Below are 18,807 nucleotides of genomic sequence, written 5' to 3'. Positions count from 1 at the left end.
CGCGCCACGGCTGCGGTGAGGCGGTAAGAGCGGCCGCCCCCGCTGGTGGGTGCCAAAGCGAGCGAGACGATGGCTTGGCGAGGCCGGTGAGGGCTCGCTGAGGAGCGTGTGCTGAGCGGGGTGAGCGTTGGGGAACTCCCCTTCCCCCGCGGGGGCGCAGTGGAGCGGCCCGGCCGCGGTCGCGTCACGTGGAGCGCGGGGTGGGCGGGGGGGGGGTGGGGGAGAATGGAAGGCAAAGAAAGGAGGTCACGTGACCGCGGATCCCGAGGGAAGGGGCGGTGCTTGGATCACGTGGGGAGGGGCGGGGCGGCGGGCCAGCCTATCGCGGGCGAGGGGTGGAGCCACGCGGGGGACACACGTGACAGGGGCGCACGTGTTCCGGTTCCGGTTCCGGGGAGCGATGAGGGGCCCGGCGGCGGGGACGGAGCGGAGAGCCACGAAAATGAAGAAAGCGTCCAAAATAAAGGCGGTGAAAAAGGCGAGGGAAGCGTCTCAAGAGGGCAGAGCGCCGAAAATGGCGAAAACGAAGACTCCGAAGCGGGCGGCAGCCGCGGCGGATCAGGCGGCGGCGGAGGCGGCGCGGCGCGCCCGGCACCTGAGGGATGTGAGCCAGGCGTCGGGCGCCGAGCGGGAGCTGGAGGAGCTGGTGTTCGGTGACAGCCTCAAAGTGGAGGAGGATGAGCTGCTGCGGCGCCTGGGCGGGCCCCCGAGGGTACGGCCCGGCCCTGCCCCAACCCGGGGGGAATCGGTGCCTCCTCCCTCCCCTCCTGCCCCCCGCCCGTGCTCACTTGGCCCCGTTTGGTCGTTTTCAGGTTGCTGCCACAGAGAGGAAAAGTCTCCAAGCAGACTCCAGCGATTCCGAGGTGGAAAATGAAGCGAAAGGCGACTTGTTGCCCAGAAAGCCGGCCTGGGTGGATGAGGATGATGAAGCCGAGGAAAAGTGAGTCCGGGTTTGCAGCTGGGAGCTGTGTATCAAACCTGTAAACTTAACTTGACTGTAAGTGGCTGTGGTTTGAATGATCTTTGTGTTCTCTGTGTGTTTTCTCCCCCTCTAGTGTTGACATGACCCATAAATACAGGAGGGATTTCATGAAAAGCGATGCTGAGAAGACACTTACCAAGAAAAAACTAAAAAGAAGGCTTGAGGAACAGTGAGTTTCGTTACTGTTTTTGTGGCTGACTTTATCGAGGTGAGATCATTGATCTCATGAATGCAGATAAATATCTCCAAGGTGGGTGTCAGAGGATGGTGCCAGACTCTTGTCAGTGGTGCTCAGTGACAGGACAAGGAGCAATGGTCATAAACCAAAACACAAGAAGTTCCACCTCAGCATGAGGAAGAACTTGTCTCCATGGAGGGTGGCAGAGCACTGGAACAGCTGCCCAGGGAGGGTGTGGAGTCTCCTGCTCTGGAGACATTCCAAACCCAGATGAACATGTTCCTGTGTCACCTGCTCCAGGTGACCCTGCCCTGGCAGGAGGTTGGACTGGATGATCTCCAGAGGTCCCTTCCAACCCAAACTATCCTGGGATTCTGTGAGATAAAATTCATTTATGTGATGTTTATGTAAATGTGCATTAGCACTGTCTGGACTAATTTGTTTAATACTTGTTTTATTGGAACTGCACAAATTAATTTGTCTTCTAGGGAGTTACACCAGAAACTGTGAAATCTTAAAAAATCTAAAAAGCTTGCATAGTGTTCTAAGCATGACTAGTCCTGTAAAATTGTGATGGTGTATCTTCTAAGTGCTTAACTCATAGAGGGAAATTACTTTCTCACGAAAGTTATTTTTTTCTCTCTTCCCTCTTCTCTTTCAAGGTTTCAGCAAGCCATGGGAGGAGTTCCTGCCTGGGCTAATTTAGAAAACAGGAAGAAATCCAAAAGGACTTCAAGTGATAGTAAATAATTCTATTCCTATTTTAATAAGTGCTTCTGTGATTCTTTGTTCAGCTTCTTAGAAAATAATTATTTCTGGTGTTTTCTCAGTTTGAGTAGTGTGATAATATGGTGGATAAGTCACCTTTATTCCTTCCTTCAGTGTGCTTTGATTTAACTTTTGTGTTTTTGTAAGGAATTTATAGGTTTTGGTGTGGATATTTGTGCAATTGACTGTTTCCATGTGCTTTGGTTTCATGAGGTGAGAGTGATGAAGATGATGATCTTCTACGCAGGACTGGCAATTTCATAACGAGCTCAGAGTCCCTGCCAAGAGGGATTTTGAAGGTAAAGATAAGCCTTATCTTTCCACTTCAGTTTGACCCACACTTTGATTGTTGTTGCTGTGTAAAATTAGTGGTTATGTGAATTTCTTGTTTCTGTAACTGGAAGCTCTAAAGGGCAAGCGTTGGACAAATTGAATATTTCACGTGAAAGCATGAAGCAATAAATTGAGGTGTATTTTTGGAAATAAGAATTTTTATGTACTCTGAAGTAGGATCTCGTAGTAGCATTTTCATTTAGGATTTAAATTTTAATTTAGGATTTTAATTTAATAGGGAGGTTGGAATTCTCCCACAGCTTTAAGGTACTGGTGTGGTCTTTGAGAAGTGACAGCCTTAAGCGAGTGTTTCTTCTACTGTCTCTTCTACAGCTGTTTCAGATGGGTCAGAATGCAGCTGGATTTACACAGAGGGATAATTTCAAAAGCAGTAGAAAGGCTGGTGGCTCAGCCTGTGTTTGCATCACTGCATTGGAGCAACTCCCTGAACTGGCTCTTTGTGCTCTGCTTATGTCAGGCTTCCTAAAAGTTCATTATAGGGATTGAAGTCTTGCTCTTGTAGCATAAAGTGTAATTAAATTGCCTTTTCATCAGCATTAAGTGTTTAGATTTTTTTTTTTAGCCTGTTTGGTCTGTCTTTTAGATGAGCACCTGCCTGCCTGCAAACCAGGAACGCTTTGCCAATGGAAAACTGGTGACTGTGCAGTTCCATCCTTCAGCCCAAGTGGTCATGACTGCGGGACACGATCGGTCTGTGTCGCTCTTCCAGGTGAAGAATTCCAGCCTATTCTGTGCAAATGGGCACTAATACAGAACCCTTTTTTTTTTTTTTTTTAATAGCCTGGACTGACAGGCTTTGTTTTCCCTCTTCCTGTGCACACAGGGTTGTAATGTCTGTGGTTAAGATGGAAATTCTTTGGTTAAAGGCACCTTGGAAGACGTTTCCATCTGTGACTGCATATCAAGCATGTACACAGTACAGGCAAACTTGATGGTATTTGAGTTTTTGGTTGAAGATTTGTTTTTAAAAACATTTGGGTTTAAGGTTTGCAGTGATTTGGACTAATGAGGTTTTCTGTTCATAAGCCTGTAATGTGAGGAGCAGTCCACTTTCATTTAAAACTCTAATATTGCTGTGAAATCACATTGGGAATGGAGAGGCTGGACTGCAGCAGGAAGAGGTTTGTCCTGGGACACTGCCCTGTTCCTCTGAAAACTAAGATCATAACTCTCTTTAGGAAGTTTCAGCATGGCCCAGTATCAGTGGAATGGTCAGGCACAAGTGGAATTTGATAGTCCCAGAAGGCTGCAGGAAAAAAAAAAAGAACCATTCAAAGCAAATGTTTCCATTTAGAAAAAGCACCATAGTAGTGATGATTTGAACAAAGCATGGGCAAGACAGGGAAGGGCAAGTGATGTGAAGTGTATCCAGGAAGGCTGGGAATGCCTGTTACATAGGGTGAGGAGGCAAGAGCCAGGTTATTTGTGGAAGAGAGGAAGAGTTTAATGCTTCAGGGTGGTTTACCTCTTGCTTGTACTGGCTACTTGATATGTTTTTTCTATTTAAAAGTATTTGGTATGTTCCTCAATATGATAACCTGGTTTGTTATGTTCTTTTTTGAAGGTGGATGGCATAAGGAATCCAAAAATACAGAGCATCTATTTAGAGAGTTTTCCAATTTATAAGGCTCGTTTCAGTGTTGATGGAGAACAAGTTATAGCCACTGGTACTCACCACAGCATGTTCTTTGTGTATGACATGATGGCTGGAAATATTATTCCTATACCCAAAGTCCGAGGTAGGTTTTTCAGTGCTGTAAGTGCCTGGGTGTAGTTGAAACTGTCCCAAATAGAGATGGTACATGAATTTGCTTTAAAAGGAAGTGCAGCGAATTGTTGGAGGTTATATTTTTATCTTGTCTTCAGGGAACAAGTCCCTTTAGTTTTAGTTTTTCTGGGGTACTAAACATTAATTGTCACACATAAGCAAGGTTGAGTTTAGCTTTGCTGTGACAGTGAATTACAGCAGTGAAAAGCTGGAGTCAGGTCTTACTCATATTCATCACACCTCTGAATGTTGAGGCAAAAGAATAAATTATGCCTATTTCAAGTTTTGAATCTCTTTTTAAAGGTGTGGAGGAAAGATTTCTCAGAAACTTCGAGCTCTCTCCAGATGGATCATTTATGCTGCTAATTGGAACCTCAGGTTACCTTCACTTGCTGTCCATGAAGGTAACTTCTCCTCGTGGTTCTTGGTACCTTTTCCCTTTTGAATCTGCTTATATTCCATCTGCAAAGCAATCTAGCTTTCAGTTGAAACAAAGGCATGACACATACTGTGACAGCCTTCAAAAATGTGCTGCTGACTCAACTCACTGCAGCTTTAGAGAATTATTTTGGGGTGTCTTGAGAATTCATTCTGCTCTGCAGCTCTTTGGGGCTGCTGGGCCTCAGGGCAGAGTTGGGAAAAAGTCGTGTGTCAGTGTTGAACTTCAGCTTTGTGCTGGCAAAAGGAATGGCCTCAGCATGGAAACAGGCATCACCCTCTCTGGGGGTGGGAGAAATATAGGACTGCTTTTTTGAGAGTCGTGCTAGTGCATGCTGCTGTACTGTGCTCATGAATCATGCCAGATACTGTGATTCATAATGCACAGTGAGCTTTTGCAGTTGAATTTTAAAATGCCATATGATGGCAGCTGGTTTTGTTTTAAACTCTTACAAGGGTAGAGTTTAAAGAAGAAAGTTCAGTTCTGTTGTATAACTCGCACCCTGCAGTGAGGGAGCAAATGAGTGTTTGTTGGACCAGCTGTTGTTGGACTCAGGAGCTTGTGCTCTGGTCTGCAGGCACTGAAAATGTTGATGCTGTTCTTTGAATGTCAGGGTAGCTAAATAAAGATTTTTGTGGGACAGGAAACAACTTTCCTACAGGTTTTTGGTAGAATCACTATTCTTCATCCTACAGACAAAGGAACTGATCAGCAGTATGAAGGTAAATGGAAGGTGCACTGCATCTGCTTTCACTCCAGACAGCAGCAAAATATACAACTATTCAAGTGAGTATTCCAACAGCACTAATCCTAATTCCCTTTAAATTGCATAAGTTTTTAGAAGTCACTTAGTGTTTATGAAGACAGTTAAAAAACCTTGTCAGTATCTGTCCTAAAATTACAACCAAAAGATAAATAATGACAGAATGGAGTTAACTATTTTAGTATGCCTTTACTTTTGTTTTTTAAAAAATTGATAATGGTGATACATTTGATATTTTAAATGAGCTCTTAGTTGTCATCTAATGAAATATATTTTAACAAAATAGACAGTGTTGTGTATAAATGGTTTCTGTAATCTACTTGCTTCTGCAACCAGAGGAAGGCGAAGTTTTCATTTGGGATGTGAGAAGCAGGAAGTGTCTACACAAATTTGAAGATGAAGGTTCTTTGGAAGGACAGTGCATTGCTGTTTCAAAGAACAATCAGTATGTGGCATGTGGGTAAGTGACTGACTGGAGTTTGAAAGGTTCTTCTGATCTCATTTTGAAGCTCTTCAGTGAACTTATTGGTGGCTGGTGAGTGTAGGAACGTGGTTCTGATAAGCTTACAGTAGATGTGAGTAGATGAATATTGCCTGTTTTATGATGATAATTTAATTTTTCCTGTATAAATATAAAATACCATAGTACACCTCACACCAGCATCACTGCTATTGTTTTACTGCTGCCATATATGGGCTCAGCAGTTTATTTTGAAATCACAAATTCTGTAATATGGATGTTGATTCAGGGTCTTCCCCCTTTTCTAGTTCTCTTTCCTGTCCTCTGAATTTGGCTCGTGCAAGGATGGCACATTAGCCTTTGAAAAGCTGCCTCAGCTCAAAGCCACAAGCTGACAGCGTTTCTCTAAGTGTATTTAATGAGATGCAACTTCAGCCAGTGTATTGATTCTTTTAAATGAAACTAGCAAATAAATACTGAAGAACAGTACATATTTTCTTAGCCCACTGTGGAAAAGGATTTAAAAGTGAACTTATTCTACAGGTATAAAAAAACCCACAATTGAAAGCTTGAAATTATTTCAGAATGTTTTGTTACCAAGCTCTCATTGCTTTGAATTCTGGTAAGAGATGAGCTCATCAAGTCTCTCCACATTTAAGTGGGTCTCTTCATATATAAGTAGAAAAACCTCCTCAAACTAACAAAACTCTAAACCCCTCCACTAAATACTGTTATAAACTCCAAAGGAAAATCAAGCTCCAAACAAAATACTATTACAACCTCCAGGAGAGAACCGTAAATTACATTTTCAGGTGAATGGTGGCTAGAGATAACAAGGCAATATGTACTGAAATGTCACTTTTTCATACAATCTTTGTTGTTTCTTTCTTCAGTTCATCTTCAGGGGTTGTAAATTTATATACCACTGATGTCTGTCTCAAGGAAAACCGTCCTAAGCCAGTTAAGGCCATAATGAACCTTGTTACTTCTGCCACCTGTGTGACCTTCAACCCCACCACGGAAATTTTGGCAGTGGCTTCCCGTGATGCTGATGAGGCTGTGAAATTGGTATGTTCAGCTTCTTTTATTGCAAGCTTTTTTTTTATCTTGATAAAAATACTGCTGGTGACATAATAAAACTGATAATAAGCAGATATGGATACTGCAAAATGTGCTGGGCTGACCAGGTCAGGACATGTACAAGATACTGGAGATTTACAGGGATATAAGTTTATTTTCTTTAGTGAAGTTGTTCTGAAAATAACATCTTATGGTCTAGTTTACCTTTTCTATTTTTAAAATGCCCTTTAAAATGCCTGGAACTGTTCAAAGCCAGGCTGGATGGGGCCTCTGAGCAGTTTGGTCAAGTGGAAGGTGTCCCTGCCCAGGTGGAACCAGATGAACTCAAAGGTTCCTTCTAACTCAGACCATTCTGTGATTCTATTTCACTGCTGTAAATACAACTCAGCAAAAAATGTGAATTTTCAGCAGCTGGTAACTGTAACCATCTCACTGTGGGGTTTTTTTTTCCTAGCTCATTCAAAATTTTTCCAGCCATGTCAGAATTTTGGCCAACAGTGGAACTGTTGAATTAATCTGAGGGTTTGGAGGCCTGCTTTTATTGCTTACATGTAATTGCTTAAAAAGAAAAGAATGGCAATAACTGACTTCATAGTGTGTTCCCTGCTTCTTTTCTCCAGTAGAATTCTATATATAGAATCATGTAGGGTAGGAATATAACTAAACATTTGAGCTCAACATTGACCTTCAGTGTTAAATTTGTACTTTAGTTTTATTTTTGGTGGCTTTTTCCTAATTGGTGGCTTTTTCCTAATTGTAGCTTCTGACCTATTTCTCTATAGGTGCACATTCCTTCATACACTGTGTTCTCAAACTTCCCAGTGTTCAGAAGAAAACAGATTTATCTTGCTCAGTCTATGGACTTTTCTCCCAGAAGTGGCTATTTCTCTGTAGCAAATAACAAAGGCAAAGCCTTGTTATTTAGGTAGGTACTAAGTTAGGCTCATTAATCCCAGGTAACATGTTTATACTCTGTAATATGGGGCAGATGACAGGTGAGTGATAAGGTTTGACTTTGTGGTCTGAATTCAGCTGATGAGTTCATGAAGTGTGGAGCTTGTTTTCCCTTCTGGAGAATGAGCCTTGTTTATTGTCTGATTATAAAATACACATTGTTGCAGATGGCCCTGTCAAGACTGTCATTGGCTTTTTTTTTTCCCCCTGCTGGTGTGGTCAGGAGCAGTGATAACTCTAAGCAGGAATATTTCTTTTTTTTAAGTCACAACTTCATGATGCTTGAAAAACTTTTTAGGATGAGATTTTGACAGGGAGAACTTACAGAAAGACTCCTTTACTTGAACTGCGTATTATAAAGGCACTTCAAGTAACTCTAGCATGTGAATGGTTGCTACCTTTAACTACACCTGTGTTTCAGGCTGTCTAAGAATACTCAGTGACACTGTTGAAGAGTTGTTTCTTTGTCTTGTTCACTCAACAGATTATTGAGAAGTTTTAAATCTGTCTCAATGTTTTTTTCCTTTAGGCTGAAACATTATTCATCTTTCTGAAAGAAGATACTGGAGAAAATGGACCAGTATCTGAGGTGAACTGCTGACAACATTGACTTGAGGAACTTTATTTTCATTTTGCTACCTCCACCTCTTTAGAGATGGCAGGAAGAAATTCATAACACTGTGTGATCTGAAACTGGTCTGGATCACTCATGTAGAGGATGGGCTGGAGTAGGGCTTGCCTTGTCAATCCCAGATTGCCCAATAGAGCAAGTTGATAGTTCAACTAAAATCTGTCAACAGGACTGAGGAGAAGTTAATTGATAGTGTGATTGATTATATTTAAATCAATCTCAGCAGTGTTGTAAAACTGGCAGATGCTTGGCCTGATCCTGTTATGGAGTTGTATAAGTGAGCCCAAAGGAGTCTGCATCACTTCAAATTGAGATTACAAACATCACTGAAGTTTAAAGCCCAAGTTTGTGTGCAGATACGATTTTATTGAACACTTAAATGTCTTCTTGGGAAACTGGAAAGACCTGTAGCCTTGGCAGTAATACAGTAGTTCTGTTTGACAAGAAATGTGTTGATGAGGGGGAGCTGAACTTGTTCAGGCTGGAAGCAGGTCTGATTGCTGCATGTTAAGCTTGCATAGGATTTTGTGATGGCTCAGTGTTTGGAAGATACTAACAAAATTCTCTGTGCTGGTCTTTCCCCAGGTGTTGTAACCTGCAGATACGAGAATGCTGACAAAATCAAACAAGTCTTATTTATATGGAAGTTACAAAATACTAATAGAACATCTGTATTTTTGAATGTTGGTTTTTTTTAATAAATATACCTGGTAAGTTTCCAGGCAACTTGTTTCAGCTTTTTCCAATGCTTTGTGTTATGCTCACAACTAACATTTTATCGCTTGGCACCCAAGCTGGTGACTTGCAGATATGTTTAAGTGTCTTTAGTTGTTATGGGCATGTGAAATATTCCAATGCTGAAGGAGAAAGCAGTAGTTTTGTGTAAACTGGCCTTTGCTCTGTGCTTTTACCATGAGCTTTTCCATCAGCCTGGTTCATTTGAGGCTGGATTGGAAACAGCCTTTTGCTGCCTGGAAGAGCACATTCACCTCAGCCCTGTTGATGCAGGAGTTGAAGCTCAGCCCAACTTCCTGGGCCAGCCATAGCTTAAAGGTGGCCTAAACCAAGAGGTGAAGAAAACCCACCCCACGTTGTGCTTCCTGCCTCCTGTGTCCCAAAAACAACTGCATGTAACATGGTTTTAATTCTTAAGGAAGACCCCAATCATTTTTTTCTGTGAAAGCAAAGAATCCTGAGTATCACTTGATTTTTTTAAAAATAATTTGTGAAATTCTGATGCCATCAGGGTCACCCAGCAGGGACTATGCTGGAGCTGCTGCTGCTGGTTCTTCATCTGCTGCCAAATCCTGCACCTCTGATCACTCTCTTGCTGAAGTGGCCGCTTCTTTCTTCTTAAATACGTGAACAAAAAGTTGACTAGGAATCTGCTACAGTGCAAACTCTGCTTTGAGAATAAATTGTGACCAATGTGTCTGTCCACTTCACAGCAGGGAGCTTTTTGGGCAGTAACAGCAAGAGCCAAGGTGCCTGAGTAACCAGCAGTGAAATCATGAAGCCTTCAGTGAAAGTGGCATTGCAGAAAATGCACTCCGAGCCTGAGAAAAATTATATTCTAGAACCATGTCAAAAGTTTTAAATACATGAGCCTATTGTTGAATTCTTGTCATGCTGTTTTAAAAAGCAACATGGTGTGTTTTCTGATGTAACAGATTTTTGAAATCACTTTGCAAATGATTGTAAAATGAGAACTTGAATTCACAAATCTTGGGAAAAGCAGAATAGGCTGTGGAGGTGTTAAACCGAATACAGTGTTTAATTGTATTGCAGTGCTAAACCTAAACTAAAACCCCTGGGATGGAAGAGTAAAATTAAATCAGGAGCACACTTTATAAAGTTGCTTACTATAGGACTCTTCTGTTACAAACAAATCTGTCTAAAATCTTGCTGGGTCTGAGACTGTTGAGGTTCAGAAATCCAGGTGCTGGAAGTGGTTTCTGACTTCACTAGAGGGCAGCCCAGCATTGCTGTTGGGAGATTTGGCTGTTGGATCTTACTGAACAGTTTGTCCCATGACAGCTCTGCTGATGGGAGAGGGTTTGGTTGTGGTTAGTAACATAATTCCCCTTTTGTCATCGTCTCTGTATTTTACCAGGTTTAAGTAGTGTGACTTCATCCACAAAATTATTAAATCATTTTAAAGAAAAGATTTCTGAAAAGGTAAATTTTGGAATATGTAACCTGTTACCAGATCACTCTGAAGGGGTTTAATGCCATTTCATCTACTTGTCCTGAGGCTGTTCCACTCCTTGCACAGTATGTGCTTCTCTATTTTACCCTAATCCAGTGACTCAAAGCCCTTTAGGAAGTCCTTGGCAGATCTGGGATTAGAATTTGGGAATTACTGGGTCCTGGACCTCTTTAGTTTGCTTCAGCACAATCAATTCTGCTGTTTTTCCTTGCCCATCCTGCTGACTCCTGGTTGTATGAGGTCCAGATTGGATGGGACGAGTGAGTAAATGGAAAAGGTGTCATAAAACTGAGGTGCTTCTTTAATCACTGCAAATTACTTCAAATAGGGGCAGGAAGGCAGAAGAGATTAAGTATTTATTTTTTGCAAATTCTCTGATGTAAATTGCGAATTTTAAGCTCTGCTGAGTTGCTGCAGTACAGGAATGTTAAAGCTTTGTGTTAAGTACCTTAATTCTTGATGTTGCCTTTTTGTCTTCTGGAAAACAAAACTTATTGCCCCATCCAGTATAAGGTAGGGAAGACTTTTGCTCTGAGAAACAAAGGAAACCTCAAGGTATTCGTTGCAGTCTATAGTGGGTTTTGAGCAATGGCACTTCCAGGAACTGAGCAGGTCTTAAAAGTTGGATGATATGCAAGAAACTGAAACTGTTACTGGTGTGTCTGGGGATATTTCTTTGGAATGGGATGAATTACTGTTAAGTACACACATTGCTGTACTCTAATTCTGAAAGGCTCGGCTCTTTGTCACTTTGCCATGTGTTAAGAGTACTTAAGCTTCTGACCTATTTAAAACCTCTGTGTTTAATTCCTTTTTTCCTAGCATGGCTTTTTTTTTTTTTCCCCCCAGCATTGCTAAGCTGAAGTTCTTTTAATGAATTATTTCTCTGCTTTTCCTCTCCTTCCATTCTCCTTGGCAAAATAAATTTTATTGATGTAGCCCATGAAATATTTATCATGGCAGCCTTTCCCCTCCAGGCTGTGATCTTGTCCGATTTTGCAAGCTAAAGAGAATTAGTCTGGTTGGTGCTTAGAAAGGAAACCTCCAAGAACAGAAAACCTGACTAGGTGTTAGAGTAAGTCTGGGTATTTAGGAGATTATTGGGTTTGCCACTAAGTCTGTCTTGAATCTGCTGTTTGACCCTGCACCTGTCCAGGAGCTGTGTTTGTGGTGCAGGTTTAGCAAACTCTTAAAGGACTGAATAATTATTTTTTTTTTCTCCTGTGTCTCATTCAATATCCAAGATTGCTGCTTTCAAAATCATTTGGGAAGTTACAGTTCTCTAAATCTCTTCCATGTGGAACTGTTTCAACGGCTACATGATTTTCCCAACTGTTTGCTGATCAGATAGCAAATTAGATTCTCTCTGTGGATGTGCTGAACCCATCCAGTGGCTGTGACAATCACGGCACACCTTGAAAATAAGCTTTTTTTTCCCTAAAGATGCTCCTTGAAGCATTTGAAGGCCTTAGGAGGTCCTTTAAATGCCGTGTTTTGCTCTAATTTGTAAGATCTAGAGGGAGGATGCAGTGTTCTTCTGGAGAGTGTCTGAAATCAGTCTGTCCAGGGCTGTCCAGTCCCTCTGGGGTCTCGCAGGTGCCCAAACACCAGCGCTCGCTCTTGCACTGAATTCTGTGTTTGTGCTGCATTTCCTTTGGACAAACAATGTGCTGGGCACTTAATGACACTTTGCTGTCTTTGTTTGAATTTCTTCTGTTGAAACGGTGGAACAATTTGATTTTTGGGTTTTTTTTTCTGTAACAAAGCGTCTCTTGGGTACCCAGACATTTTTGTCTCCTATTGTGTCACAGTGAGATGACAATTCAGTCAAACCCATTTTGGAACACTAATAGAGGCAGTTGCTCCTGTGTATTTTCTTCCAGTTATTAAAACTAAGCAAGTTATACATCTTATTAAGTGCTCTGAGACCCCTTAACCTGAACGAAATCTTATAAGCTGATCAGACACTTGGGAAGTGGCTGCAATATGATTTGATTTTCATAACAGATATTGAAATTGAGCTGGAGATCTCAGCCTTCATAGTGGTGTTTTTTGCACATAAGATTGCCTGCCATAGGAGTCTTCACTTTGTGTGTGCAATATCCAAGGTCTTATTATGCTCAAACAGTTGGGAGGAAGAGCTGAAGCAGAGGGAATGTGGTGCAGGAGCCTTTACTTCTGGTTCCTCCCCGTTGCTATTCCCCTGCCTTGTCAGAGGATCAGGGATCTGTATTTATCATGGGTTTAGTTTGCATTTTATTGTGTTTTCAGTCAGTTTCTGCTGAACTGAGACTGACTTAAGAAATTAAGCCCAGTAAGGTGTTTTTAACATATGTACATGGATAGGAGGTGGGGGGAGTGAAACTGTAAATTAGGATCTTTGAAGACACGTCCATTTTATGAAGACTGAGTTACTTCTCTCCGCAAATCCTGATGCAGTGTAGTGTTCAGCTAAGAGTCTGCATCACATGCTTAAACATAAGGGTTCTTTTTTCCTCCTTAATCTTTGTTTTAAGCTTTGGATGCATATTTCAAAGTTCTGGAAGAGATAAGGTGTTTGGAATATTCACAGTTCAAAAATAATTGTTCAGAAACTTGCATAGTCACTCAAAGCCTCAGGAACCTGCTGTTCATGAGATTGTTTCAGTTACTTGGTGAAAAACTATTAGCCCTGGTATACTGGGAGGAATTGCATTAAGAATTAAATAATTAAGCCATGTGATTTTGGTTCTTTCCTCCCCCCCGCCCCCCATAGCTTCTCTAATGAATGCATTGCAGCAGCAGGAACTTGTTGTGACTCTCACTGTATTCCATAGCTGCATTTTTGTTTCTTGGAGGATGGTGTCCTTCATTTGCACAAACTTGTTACACATGACAGCAGTCACAGCCATCCCTGTATGTGCTCCAACAGCCTGGAAGACGCTGCAAGCTACCTTTTTCTGCACACAGGGGGTGAGATTCTGCAGAAACCAGCTCAATTTGTTGAAGAAGCAGTTTCTTCATAGATTGGAAGATAGGAACTGGGTTGCAGAAATAAAAATTATGCCCCCTGTGCACAGATGCCTTGTGTGTGACTTCTGCAGAATATTGAGGTTTTGCTGCCAAGAGTCATTCATAACAAAATGCAAGTATCTGTTCCCCTGTGGGATGGTTGTTACCACTCTGTCCCAGCTGCATAATGCTTCAGTTCAATGAGAGAAGGCTAGAGGGAAGCTCACTGCACTGTGATATGAAGTGATTGTAATTTGGAAATGAATGGGAAGGTCTTTGATAACAGGAGATTCAAGGTTACATTTAACTGAGGACACCCAAGAGGTGGTTGGTTACATATCATAGAAAAATGACACGGGATCCATGAATGTGAGACAAATTTGTGTACATTAATTTTGTATGTAGCAACTGTTAGTGCTCATAAAAATATTTATGTCTATATTAACACAAACTGGTCTTTCATCTGCATAAATTTGTCTAGCAGAGTCAGGCCCCCAAGCTGCTTGTAATAACTGCAGTGGAATTCATGGGCTGTCAGTTCACACTCTACGTTGTGCTGGAGCATTTCAGCTGTGTATTGCACCACACTGAGATGAAGCCACAAAATAAAGTGCTATGTTCCAATTAACATTAATTACTGGAAAAGATTGAGTATTATGGACAGATACTTGGCCAAAACTGAGCAAATCTTCAATGAAGTTTTCTCTCTTGAAAAAGAAGGACCATTGTTTGACAGAACCATGCTGATTTTCTATCCCAGAATTTGTCTTGGCCCGTTATAAATGGATGAAATGACTTATTCCAGCATAATTGTGGGAAAGAATAGAGGCTGTACTTGGGATCCCTCAAGTGTGCAGGTTTCACTTACATAAAAAGCCAAGACTGAATGCTGTTTTCCAGCTGAGTGGAGAAGCCCTTTTGTGTGACTCTTATTCCTGGTTTAAGTGATGTGTGACATCAGCCCTGATAGCAAATGGCTTACTCTGAAGATTCAGCAATACACAGATTATAATGGGGTCAATCAAAAGTTTTAAATCTTACAGTTAAACTTCTCAAACAGATGTATATATCTTTGGGGTTAGTCTAAGCTGTTGGAGATTTGAAAGCCTTTTTGAAATTCAGGACTATAAACAAAACTGTTGTAGGATGGGGATTATGTATCTTATTTTCTTCTGGCTTTTGAAGAAATGCTGCAGCTTCACACTTCTGCCTTTGGAGGATTGTGAAGCTGAGTCTGTGTTGCTCACAGTCCTCAAGGTGTTTGCATGAAAGGCAGGATAGGCACAGACTAACAAAGGTGAATCCAGAAAGAAACCAGAGTTTTGCTTAAAAATCATCCTACTGTAATCTCCAGTGTACTTAGTGCAGGTACAATGTCCACTGGATTGTCTAAGGTGAAGACTGTGTGTGATTCCAATCAGTGTCCAGCAGAGCAAAGTTATGGAAAAGTGTTCCTGTGTTGTTGGGTTGTAATGATCTGCAGCTGCAGCCCCCTCAGTGTGGTGATCCAGAAGGGCTTTGTTAAGGCAAGGAATGATGCATAGTAAGTCATACCAGGCTCATCTTGGGGGTGGCAGAAGTAGTCCAGAGGTGAAATGAATTACGTGTCGAGTCAGAACTGGGAATTTCAGCTTACTTTCTTGATTTCCTGTCAGTTTTTTTTCCTTGAACACTAGATTACCTTGTCTCATTGAAGGCTGTGCCTTGTTCTGCTCATGCATGCATGCCTGCTATTCCCTTCTTTACTGATTTGCAGTTCTCGAATGATACTGAAGTTGTTTCATGGATTCTCCAATCTGTTCTTCTTCCCCAGACACTTAAAAAGTGACTCTGCTGATGAGATTTCTGGGAAGAATACTGGTTCTGTGGGAACTGACATCTGTATCAGTATTTTGTGCTACTCTTTCAGCTTTGGCAGGTTTCTGCAAAGATTCTCATTTTACAAAAGTTCAAATTGTTGAAGAAAATTCAGTCTTCCACAAAGATTCATAGGTTCCTGTGGCTCTTGTGGATACAGATGAATACACAGTCCAGAAACAGAGAGGGGGATCCTGTGGGAAAAATAAATGCAATACAATTGTCTAAAATTTTACATGGAAAGTGCCATGTAGAAATAACTCCCTTTGTTTTAAATTAAAGAAATACCCCACTCTCTGTCTAGTAATGCTAGAGCTGCTTTTGACTCCAAGTTTTTTCTAAGGCCCTAAACCATCTGTAACCATCTGTCTTCACTCTGTATGAGACACTTCAAATAAAGCCTTTGAGAGATGGAAGAAACTTCTCCCCAAAACTCTGAGAAGCAAATTTGTACACAAAGCCTGAAGGAAATTATCTTTTATATTGACTGTCTGGTTTCCTGTCAATAAAGTGAATTCCAGTGATGTGAGGGGTAGGTCTGATAATGAGGGGCCGTGACATACACAACACTACAAAGATTACCCAGCAGCTGGCAAAAAGTTTAGAAGAAACTGTCTGAGAGAGTTTTAATCTGTGACAATTTCTGCAGGCTGCAAGAATCAAATGATAATTTGAAAAAAGTGTTCAATAAACATGCAATCAGCCTTGGACCTATTGCTAAATATAATTACTAAATGCTATATTGCTTCTCTGAACTTGGGATGTCGTAGTAAACAAGTGTCCCCTTACAATACACACAGAGTTGTGCAGCATGTTCCATACTCTCCCACCTCTACCCAGAAAGAAGCTGAATGATACCTCTGGAACTTGAGGTTTTGGGCCTTTTAAATTAGCCATAGTAACTCACTGATTTGTTTGAACATATCCTTCAGCAAATAGATCCTCCAGCAAATCATGTCTTCACCTCAGAGCAATTAAACCAGTGGAACAGGACTTCACTTGAATGCGTTTACTGTTTTACTCCTGCCTTTGCCATATGCTGATTTCCCCCACAGGGAGAAAGTCTGAGTACCATGCAAGATTTTCCAAATAGAATAATAAATGAGTGGGTGTTTGAGCTCTGAAAGGATGTGAAGCTCTGAAGCTGGCATAGCTGATTTGGTATTTTAGCTGCATAGAGTAAATCCAACATTTTCCAGCATGTTTTCAGCTCAGAAACCTGTGTGTGCTTATGCAAAACATCGCCAAGAACAAATGAAGGTGAAGCACATATGATAAATTAATGAACAGGTCAGGCCTCTGGTATCCTGCATTCCCAGCTCTGGAAAATTTTACTAAGTTTTAACTACAGTGATTAACATGTTTCTGATGGAGGGTTCTGCAGGAAAGGGAACCCCTGCCCAGACCCTCCTGCCTGATGTGCCCAACATGGGGCAGCCCAGCCAGGCACTCCTTGCTAAGCCTTGTGAACAGCCTTTACTCTTGCCATGAAAGAGCTTCTGTCATCCTGGTTGGATGCAAGGGGATGTTATTTCGATGCTTGTCTATGCAAGGAGGCTGCAGAAGGATTGGCAAAGTGCTGTGGGACAAGGAGAAGGTTAATGCCACAGATGAACCTCAAGGCAGCAGTTCAATGCAGGGAAGATGCTCAAGGTGAGGGCAAAAAACCTAATTTTTCTTCTAGTGCTTATAGTTTGTAAGATATCCAGGCACTGGGTGCCTCTGGACACCAGTATTTCAGTCTGTGGTAATTAGTGAGAGAGAGCTGGTACCATAGGTCTGGGGTGGCCCTGGGTGTGTGTCCAGCTACTGCTCCAGTAAAAGCTCTGGAGCCCGTGGCTGCTCCAGGCTGATGCTTTAAGGAATCTCCAAATTCATAGGTTTTTCTGCCTTTCCCCCAGTCTATCCTCTGGTAACCTCTTCTGTGCTTTCAGGCAGACTCAGAGGATACTTCAGGAAGTCTCTACCTCAGCCAGAGCCCTTAATCTAAAAATATGAGGCACGTAATTGCTGTTAACACTTGTAACAGTTTAAGCGTGTGCAAAGTTTGCCAGCAGTTTTAATGGGGCTACTTTCCAGTTAGATTATGCTCCTGATGAGCACATCATTGCTTCATTAGTTTTCTCCCTTCATATTTTTCCTGCATTTTGATACCAAATGATCCTTTGCTCTCAAGGACACGGAGCACACGTTGCTGTCAAGCACGTGACAACACCACTTACAGCCCAACTCCTCCAGAGATCAGCCTGGTAAGAAGGGCTAGGGAGGAAAACTTGCAGAAATTAAGTGAGTTTAGTAAATTTTTATGGTAATGATTTCATATAGATTGTGATAAAAGGGAAGAGATTGATATACTCCAACTGCTAGCATATACTTCATTAGCTTTATTAGGCAAAATTACTTAAGACTTCATAAATATGAAGTGCTAGTCCCTGCACAGAGTGGTAACACAGCATTTATAAGCATCATTAATTGCCAGAGCATACACTTGCACATGTGTAGTAGCAGAAGCGAGATCACTTTAAAGAACTCAGATGTATATGTTTATTTATGTGTCACACAATATCATGAATGCATGGGAGTTTTGAAAGTATTTCAAGGAGTTGTGCGTTTCATTAATCATTCATATTTATACCTCACCCTGAAGATTTTACCCAGCTGGGTATTTCAGGTATTTCTGGTTGGATAAAAGTTCACGGGGTCATGGTTTCAGACTGCAGAAACCCTTGATTTTTGAGATGCTGAAAACCTGTGCTCAGGCTGGAGTCAGGAGGAGAAACTTGAATCACATGTTGTTCCTGAGAGCCCGGGCTTTATTCCTTTGCTTCCTGCACTCACTGAGTGAACTTCATTCATTCATGGGTTTAAACATTTAAGACCTATGTAATATAAATTATTCACTTCCAAGCCTTGCAAATGGAGCGTTGATTCAGCAAGCCCTTTCAAAAAAACAGGAAAAAAAATCAAAATCATGAGGCTGGGTCTTGTTCCTGCAGAATTCATAAGGCGCAGGTACATATTTCTCCATTTCAGACTATTTATTAATTACAAAACCAGATTTTTTCACTGTATTGGGCAAAAACATTCTCTAACTTGCCCTAAGAATTGTGACCATCCAAGGGATCTTTAGAAATGGCCACACAGACGGATTTGGGCTGGAGTGAGGCCAGGTGGAACTTGTTAAGGCTGTGTCAGTTAACTGGTCCTCAGGTTAATTGGGCACAGCTGGGCTGGGGCAGCTCTATATGAGCAGGGCAGTGCTGGCACAGTCACTTCAGGGTAAGGTGTGGCTGAATTCGGGAGGGCAGATAAGAGTTTCCCTACAATATCATCATCATTTTCTTGGGGATTAAAGTTTTGCCTGTTGGTCTGT

At 41.7% G+C, this 18,807-nt stretch overlaps 1 protein-coding gene across 3 annotated transcripts; it reads left to right on the top strand.

Moving 5' to 3' along the window:
- The first annotated feature begins 361 nt into the window (after positions 1–361).
- UTP18 (UTP18, small subunit processome component) lies at positions 362–10,665 on the top strand. 3 transcript variants are annotated; one of them, XR_003529564.1, is made up of 15 exons: positions 401–712; positions 813–940; positions 1,056–1,151; positions 1,823–1,902; positions 2,142–2,227; positions 2,866–2,991; positions 3,847–4,021; positions 4,354–4,454; positions 5,185–5,275; positions 5,589–5,712; positions 6,606–6,780; positions 7,575–7,717; positions 8,276–8,335; positions 8,963–9,087; positions 9,624–10,665. XR_003529564.1 is itself a non-coding variant. In XM_027654625.1 (14 exons), exons 1-13 carry the CDS (start codon positions 401–403, stop codon positions 8,298–8,300), a joined length of 1,662 nt encoding a protein of 553 aa, XP_027510426.1. In that variant the 5' UTR covers positions 362–400; the 3' UTR covers positions 8,301–8,335; positions 8,963–9,112. The 3 variants fall into 3 exon arrangements, 2 of the variants coding, with proteins under 2 accessions (XP_027510426.1, XP_027510427.1); XM_027654625.1 differs by lacking the exon at positions 9,624–10,665 and having other exon boundaries at positions 362–712; positions 8,963–9,112; XM_027654626.1 differs by lacking the exon at positions 9,624–10,665 and having other exon boundaries at positions 8,276–9,112.
- The last annotated feature ends 8,142 nt before the right edge of the window (positions 10,666–18,807 follow it).

This window comes from Corapipo altera, unplaced genomic scaffold (assembly GCF_003945725.1).
Source record: "Corapipo altera isolate COAL_440 unplaced genomic scaffold, ASM394572v1 343, whole genome shotgun sequence".
In the NCBI taxonomy this organism is placed as follows: Eukaryota; Metazoa; Chordata; class Aves; order Passeriformes; family Pipridae; genus Corapipo; species Corapipo altera.
The sequence above is the reverse complement of the archived record's forward strand: the minus strand, read 5'-3'. Positions and strand labels throughout refer to the sequence as shown.